The sequence below is a fragment of the Microcaecilia unicolor genome, chromosome 14 (assembly GCF_901765095.1).
Source record: "Microcaecilia unicolor chromosome 14, aMicUni1.1, whole genome shotgun sequence".
NCBI classification, from domain to species: domain Eukaryota; kingdom Metazoa; phylum Chordata; class Amphibia; order Gymnophiona; family Siphonopidae; genus Microcaecilia; species Microcaecilia unicolor.
In genome coordinates, this window is record NC_044044.1 from 25,284,358 (window position 1) to 25,293,165 (window position 8,808).

Here is an 8,808-nt window from a genome sequence, read left to right on the forward strand (position 1 = left end):
CACATAAAACCACTTATGCTGTGTAAGTTCCGGAACTTGCCCAGTCACACCCTTCACTTCACCACCCATTCACATAAACCTTGTGTGGGCACATTTCTATATATCCATAATCTGTGTACATGCTCCCCAATTGTTGTTTCCTCAATTTCAAATCTTCCACTTGTGTCTTAGATATTGTCCTTAAAGGTTCAAATTATAGTCCTTATAAATCATAAAAATCTTCTAAATCACATCAAGCAGGAGCACAGTGTTCACAACAAAGTCTCTCCAGCACTCTTCTTGGAGTAGTGTTAGTTCAGCAGAGTGAATCAGTGCAGTGTGTCAAGGGCGTCCTGGAATTTACATACTGTTTCCAGACTTTAAGCACCTTCTAACTCTTCACACCTTCTCTCTTTTGTTCCTTGATGGGAGACCGGATTTCGAACACTCCTTCTTCAGGAGGAACATTTCCTTTAGGAATCATGAGTCCAGCACGGGACCCTCTGTGAGCGTCTCAGCAACTTAAATGACTTTAGTTACAATAAACAGAATTTAAGTCAACGGATGAGTAGTATGTAGAGGACTTACTTTAAAAAAAAGCAAAAACTTCTTTTCAATGGGCTTCATCAGAACAATTGAATCGGATAAAGGAAAGAAATAAAGCAAGTCATTAATCCAAAAGATAGAGAAATATGACTGCATATGAAAGAATATTAAGAGTGCTACACCATTCCATATAAAACCTTTTGATTCATACACAGAAATGTGGCAAATATAAATATAGAAAATATTATAGCTTCCATGTGCTATTCTAAAGCTATTATAAATGCATTACTTACCTTTCTCTCCTGCTGTATGTCACACCTGTTTGGTTTAGTCTATGAATTCCTCATCATGTACCATCCTACATCTGGAGCGTTATACCATAAATGCAAAGACAATGTGAAAACCAAAATTGCTACAGCATTGGATAGAGAGGTGATGTTCAATCCTCTAACTCTGAGGTTATAAAGTCTTATATAAGGCAATAGTGACCAACTTTAATATCATTTAGTGACAGACACCCAGGAGATATGAACTTATGTAAGTCTAAAATAATTTCACATGGGGCTCTAAAATCAAACTTGATCAGAAATTTTAGGTGTAAGGGAGGATTTAATTCCTCCTTTCTCCCAAGTGTATTATCTTCCAGTTAAAGAAAGAGGTGATCAAAAAATAACAGGCCAAGAACAACTATTAAATGTCACTGATTTATTAGAATCATCAGATAATGAAAATGTAATTCCATCAACATTAATAATTACAGTGGCACTGGCACCTGATAAACAGTGGTTAATGTCTATGTATTTTAAGAACAAAGATAAATCATTCCTTGGTCAGAAAATACAAATGTTTCCCGACATCTCCAGAGAAACACAAAAGCGTAGGAAGTCTTTTCTTTTAATGAAACCAGCAGTAACTCAACTGGGTGCAACATTTTACTTGCGATATCCTTGCAAGTGTGTGGTGAGATACCAGGCAAACAAGTATGTGTTTTTTGATCCAGCACAGCTGACAATATTCCTTACCTCAAGGCAAATTAGGGGTATTTAAAACATCTTGTCCCGTTAAATATGTGAAACACTGTGTAATGATGGCTGCTATCATTTAGTGCTCTATCTTTGAAAAATTTATGTTTATAAATAATTCCATTTCTTTCAAATCTTGTCTTATAATGTGGACTTGAGCAAGAAATTTCAAATTATTTGTTTGCTATATTTTCTTTTGAAATGACTGAAATGTATTGCTTTTCAAACAAGTATTTTGCTTGATTATAAATGTATAAACTTCTATAAATAAATAAATAAATAAAAAGAAATCAAGATTGCGTCCATCAAGATTACATCCATAGACATCTATAGAGTTGTTTCTGCCTCTTCTTCAAAGGTCCCTTTTTGCACCAATGAGTGTCCCCATTAGTGTGTGCCCAGGAAATAAGGGTTAGGATGGACATTCTGGTTGCCAGCTCCAGGGGGGGGGGGGGGGGGGGGGGGTATCAATGTGGGCTTCCATTAAAACAATTTTTTTCCATAGAGCATTCGAATGATAATGACCTGGGAGACATCCCAAAGATTTTAATTAGGGTAGATGGAATCAATATCAGTGGGCAGTGTCTATCGATCGTAAATTGTTTTTAGAGATCTATAGGGTCCTTTTACAAAGGCGCACTGAAAAATGGCTTGCGGTAGGGTAGGTGCGGGTTTTGGGCACGCGCCTGTGAAAAAGACCTTTTTTGCTGAAAATGGACGTGCGGCAAAATCGAAATTGCCATGCGTCCGTTTTGGGTCTGAGACCTTACCATCAGCCATTGACCTAGACATAAAGAATCCGGGCAGTAATGACCTATGTGTATCAAATGCCACTTGGCACGCACCCAAAAATATATATATTTTTCAGACATGCGTATTGAACATGCGCCAAACTGAAATTACTGCAACAGCCATGTGGTAGTCGGGCAACTGTATGCGGAAACGGATAGGAAGCCAGTGAAGTGACTTCAGGAGAGGGCTAATATGAGCATAACGACACTGGCGGAATATAAGTCGAGCAGCAGAATTTTGAAGAGATTGAAGAGGAGAGGGGCCCTTTTATGAAGCAGCGTAAAGTCAATGCAGGCTTACCACTCACAAAAAGAGATATACCACTGGGCTACCTCAGCAACCCGGCAGTAGTTCCCATCCCCAGCATGCGCCATTTCCGGCGCTGCAAAAATATTTCAATTTTTATAGCGCTGGCGTGTACACGATGGTAATCGAGCGATGCCCGGTTACCACCAAGTTACCATGGAGCCCTTATTGTCATCTCAATGGGTGGCAGTAAGTCCCCCCCCCCCCCCCCCCCCCGAAATGGCCACAAAAAAAGTTCTTCACTTGCCGCAGGGCCATTTCTTGGAAAAAACAAAGACCTGCCTTTTATCCGCTGCAGTAAAAGAGGACCTCGGCACATGTCAAAAACACGCGCTCATGTCAGCGTAGGTCCCCTTTTGCTGCAGCTTCATACAGGACCCCTTAGATTGTGAGCCCACCAGGGACAGAAAAAGTTCCTGTATGTCATATGTACAGTACTGGGAACATCTAGTAGGCTCTATAGAAGGGATTAGTCAAAAAGATGTAGGTGTTCTCAGGGAAGTAGTTTTGGCGGATCACATTCGCGCTCACACATTCATAACTATTTTCAGAGCAGGAGCAAAATTGTTCATGGGTGTCTGCACGCAATTCAATGTCTGGGTATGGATGCTTTTCTTCCCTTCATTTCGCAGATAGGTATCCTGTTTTTAAAATTACCCCTCAAAATGCTTAGTACTTCTTGTATGAAGAAAATGAGGTTAAATGTGAAGGAATGCATTTTTACTCATGTTGTAAAGATAAGACTTTTATTAGTTAAAATGATCTCATGGACATTATTTATTTATTTACATATTGTAGCTGGGTCCCCCATCCAGGACCTAGCCAGGCTCAACCCTGCTTAGCTGCCTCTTCCTCCACAGGATTGTTGCCTTCACTCCACAGCAGTCTGGCTCCACTGAGCCTTGGCTCCAGGCCCTGCGAACTCCCAGGACTTCCTCCTCCCTCCGTTCCTTTCACAGAGGCACATTCAAAGCCCAATGTTTATAAGTAAGAGCTTTTATATTCGTGCTTCAAATAAGACTTTTATTAGTTAAAATGAGCTCATGGACATTATTTATTTATTTACATATTTATTGATGACTTTTAAAACTCACATCTTCCCGCACAATTTTGAGTTCAATGTGGGTAACAAGCAAAAGAAGTCATTACCAAATATGAAACAAAATTCATAAATCCACACTTATCAATAAGGAATGAATCATAATGGGGAGAATGGAAGGGGGGATTAGGCACAAGGATTAATTTACAGAAATGTTTTGAAAAGGAAAGATTTCAAAAACTTAGAAAACACCAAATAATCATGTTGGAATCTTATATTTTTTGGCAAGGAATTCCACCATTTAGTACCTTGGTATGAAAAAGTAGCTGAATATATATAGTAACATGAGTAACATAGTAGACGACGGCAGAGAAAGACCCGCACGATCCATCCAGTCTGCCCAACAAGATAAACTCATATGTGCTACTTTATGTGTATACCTGACCTTGATTTGTATCTGTCATTTTCAGGGCACAGACCGTAGAAGTCTGCCCAGCACTAGCCCCGCCTCCCACCACCGGCTCTGCCACCCAATCTCCTCTAAGCTTCTGAGGATCCCTTCCTTCCGAACAGGATTCCTTTATGTTTATCCCATGCATTTTTAAATTCCGTTACCATTTTCATCGCCGCCACCACCTCCCGCGGGAGGGCATTCCAAGTAACCACCACTCTCTCCGTGAAAAAAATACTTCCTGACATTTTTCTTGAGTCTGCCCCCCTTCAATCTCATTCCTGGTGCTAAACACTATTTATAAAATGCTTCTAAGTGTAAGCATAGTGTATAGAATAGCGCTACTTTTCAATACGTTTATAGGATCTAATCCATTAAGGGCAATTCTATAAAGATTTGGCCTACACCTAGGTGCTAAATAAATTAATAAATGATTATAACACTGGCACGTACACGCACGAGTAAACACATAGAAGGGTAAATGCTGAAATTCTGCATATGTCTGTTCTGGTTATAGGCCGGTTGTGGACAGTTCCCACTCCCCAACCTCCATCTGGAAAATTGCCAATTAGGATAACTACCAACTAACCAATTCCCACCGCTCCAGGGAGGACAATTTCCACCCTTAATAATCGTGAAGCATTACAGTCTGAAATTTATCTCCTTCTCGTTCCCCTTCCAGACCATTTGGGGGGGGGGGGACAATGCCCCACACACACACCCAAAATAACCTTTCACAAGCCAGACCATACTTATACATTAAAATAAGCCAAAATCCAAATTAATACACACCATAAATTTATATATATAAATTTACGCAAAATATTAACAACACATCCACACCATTGAATGACACTTCTCATTAAAAAAAAGTATGATATAGAAGAAGAAACAACAATAGAATACCAACACAAGAAAACAATGAATAAATACATGCCAGTAAGAATTATCCAGGGGGGAGCAGTCCTAGAAGGGAATTGTCAAGGCAGGAATTGGTGGTTGGGAACTGTCTGAATGGCGGTAGAAGAGCTATAAGTTATGAATGTATCTTTCAAATACTACTACTACTACTTATCACTTCTATAGCGCTACAAGGCATACGCAGCGCTGTACACCATACATGAAAAGACAGTCCCTGCTCAAAGAGCTCACAATCTAAATATGGAATGTTACTAGTGGAATAGCAACATTCCATGTAGAATCTCAAATAGCAGCAACAGAATCTCCAATAGTAGCAACATTCCATGTAGAATCTCAAATAGTAGCAACAGAATCTCCAGTAGTAGCAACATTCCAGAATCTCAAATAGTAACAACATCCCACGTTCCACTGCACTAACCACTAGGCTACTCCTCCACTAGCAACATTCCACATAGAAGCCTGACCTTGCAGATCAGCAACGTGGCCGCGCAGGCTTCTGTTTCTGTGAGTCTGACGTCCTGCACGCACGTGCAGGACGTCAGACTCACAGAAACAGAAGCCTGCGCGGCCGCGTTGCTGATCTGCAAGGGCAGGCTTCTACATTACTACTACTACTACTTATCACTTCTATATCGCTACAAGGCATACACAGCGCTGTACACCATACATGAAAAGACAGTCCCTGCTCAAAGAGCTCACAATCTAAATATGGAATGTTGCTAGTGGAATAGCAACATTCCATGTAGAATCTCAAATAGCAGCAACAGAATCTCCAATAGTAGCAACATTCCATGTAGAATCTCAAATAGTAGCAACAGAATCTCCAGTAGTAGCAACATTCCAGAATCTCAAATAGTAACAACATCCCACGTTCCACTGCACTAACCACTAGGCTACTCCTCCACTAGCAACATTCCACATAGAAGCCTGACCTTGCAGATCAGCAACGCGGCCGCGCAGGCTTCTGTTTCTGTGAGTCTGACGTCCTGCACGCACGTGCAGGACGTCAGACTCACAGAAACAGAAGCCTGCGCGGCCGCGTTGCTGATCTGCAAGGGCAGGCTTCTACATTACTACTACTACTACTTATCACTTCTATATCGCTACAAGGCATACGCAGCGCTGTACACCATACACAAAAAGACAGTCCCTGCTCAAAGAGCTCACAATCTAAATAGGACAGACAAACAGACAGAACAACTAAGAGGTAATATAGGAGCAATCTCGCACACCAGTTCTATGGCTGGTGTGAGTACCTGTGGGTAAATTATGTATGTGTATCTGACCTGTTAAGATAGAATTTTATAACGTAGATGAAATATGCGCCTACTAGATGCCTCTAGGTGTCAATTTATAGAATTGACCCCTTACAATACACTTCATTGCTAACCAGTTAACAACCTGCTGGATCTTGTGCACTTCCCACATTTCACATCAATAATCAAAGACAAATATTTATCAGGTATCAGAGAGATGGATACAGTTCAGTTGCAGATCTTGCCCCACAATCTGCTTAAAGCTTTGAGCATGTCTTTGTTTCTTAGGCTGTAGATCAAGGGATTCAAGAGTGGAGTTACAGTTGTGAAGATTAAAGCCACCGCCTTATCTGCTTCATAGGATTGCATGGGATCGAGCCGCAGATACACGAAAATCACTGTTCCGAAAAACAGCAGAACCACAGTGATGTGGGAAATACAGGTGGAGAAGGCCTTCGTCCGTCCCGTGGCAGAGGGGAGTCGGAGTATGGTCACGATAATGAAAGAGTAAGATACAGTTATGAGAAAGAGGGGTACGATCACTAAAACCCATCCGTTGTAAATGAAAATCACCACATAGCCAACGGTGTCTGAACTGGCCAGCTTCATCAGTGGCATTATATCACAAAAGAAATGGCTTAATTCATTGGACTCACAAAAAGAGAACAGGAATCCTGGGATTGACATTGCCCAGCCATTAAGAAAACCCCCTATCCAGGATCCGATAGCCAGCTTTTTACAAAATCCAAGATTCATAATGGTACCATACTGTAGGGGATAACATATTGCAAAATAGCGATCAAATGCCATTATTGTTAGCAAAATATACTCCATGGAAGCCAAGAAATAAAAGCTATACAGCTGAGCAATACAACTTCTGTATGAAATTTCTTTATTCCCCGTTAGAAAACCTGAGAGCATTTTTGGGATAGTTACAGTTGGGTACCAGATCTCTAGGAAGGCAAAATTACTTAGAAAGAAGTACATGGGGTTGTGAAGGTGCTTATCAATGCATACTATAGTAATTATCATGCTATTTGTCAAGATGGTCAAGATATAAATGACCAGAAATACCACAAAGTATAATATCTGTACTTCCCGTGAGCCAGGGAACCCAAGGAGTATGAATTCATTAATGCATGTCTGATTATTGACTGCCATATTTGATCTGCAATGATACAAAGACAGATAAATGCAACAATGATGAGAATGCTATAAATCCTTAAATTGGCAGACAATTAGTGACAGATTAAATATATTGCTGACCATAAATTTCAGAAATACTTAACAGCAAGTAGGCTTTCTTTTTTTTTCACTTGGACTGTCAAATTTCCTAGAAGTATATTGAAACCTCCTAAACTTAGATAGTAAAAAGATACATTTCAAAACATGGATCAGGGGATTAGCATAGCTCTTAGAGCAGTGGGCTATGATTATCAATGTAAGTGTTCAAATACTTCTTCCACTGATCGATCATATGTAAGACTATTAATCTTCCAGGATGCTGGGCTTGATGGACCTTTGGTCTTTCCCAGTATGGCAATACTTATGTACAAGTAAATCACTCTGTGTGGGTTTGTAGCAGTTTAACCCTTCATTATTTCAATACTGTGTTGGAACCTAGCAATGCCACCGATAGGAAACGTCTATCACACTGATGGCTACGGCTTAAATTTAGATTAGAATTCCCTTCTTGATGTTTGACTGTTGTGTACTCTTCTATCTGCTGTCCTGCCTTTATGTGCTTAGCTGGTTTGCAGACTGAATATTACCACTAACCAGTTCATTGCTGATCTGCCTTAACTTCTCCTCTGGCCCACTCCTAAACTAGACAATTAGGGGTTGGCCAGTTAGTGGTTAAAAGCCTCTGCATATTGGCTCTGGCTAGCTCAGTGAGGTATAACCAGGCAGGAGCCTCGCCTCCCTGGTTAACCCCTTTTGAATGTTGACCCTAAAATTTTGATATTTACAGGCATCAACCCATAGGAAATAAATATAAAGAACCTTACTTTGTCTTCCGTTAGCTGTCGAGGATGTGGTGAAACCTCTTTGGTCAAGCTTGCTTAGTAATAACCACAATATTCTTCAAATCCAGTCTATAAAACCTTCCATTAAATTATTAATCTAGGGGTCCAGCCATTGTGGTTTTGGACTGAAAATCGTCTTCTTGCATCAAGACCTGTGATAGTAACAGAATGAAAGTGTTCACTTATTCACGTCAGATTAAAGGTGATTTAAAACAACATGATATATAACAATTACAGATGAATTATCTCGAACTACTGGCACTGTCAGAAATGAGTCTATATGTCTCTGACAACGTCTTGATCCTGTTTACAGTCATTTTACTCCAAAACATGTTTGACGTGATTCTGGGCTCCTGTATGCAGGGCTTTTTTTGAGGGGGTACTTGGGGGTACTGAGTACCAGCACCTTTTCCACTGTTTGCTAAAATTGACCCAAGGTCCCCAAGTTTTAATGAAAGAGCTCAGGCTC

The 8,808-nt window shown here is 40.4% G+C and overlaps 1 protein-coding gene across 1 annotated transcript; it reads right to left on the bottom strand.

The window, feature by feature from the left end:
- Positions 1 to 6,540: 6,540 nt before the first annotated feature.
- On the bottom strand, positions 6,541 to 7,473 carry LOC115457157 (olfactory receptor 6F1-like). Its single transcript, XM_030186581.1, has one exon. The coding sequence runs from the start codon at positions 7,471 to 7,473 to the stop codon at positions 6,541 to 6,543; it is 933 nt and encodes a 310-aa protein (XP_030042441.1).
- Positions 7,474 to 8,808: the final 1,335 nt, after the last annotated feature.

Excerpts from the sequence above, each read along its gene's own strand:
- LOC115457157 (XM_030186581.1), bottom strand. The coding sequence starts at position 7,473 with ATGGCAGTCAATAATCAGACATGCATTAATGAATTCATACTCCTTGGG.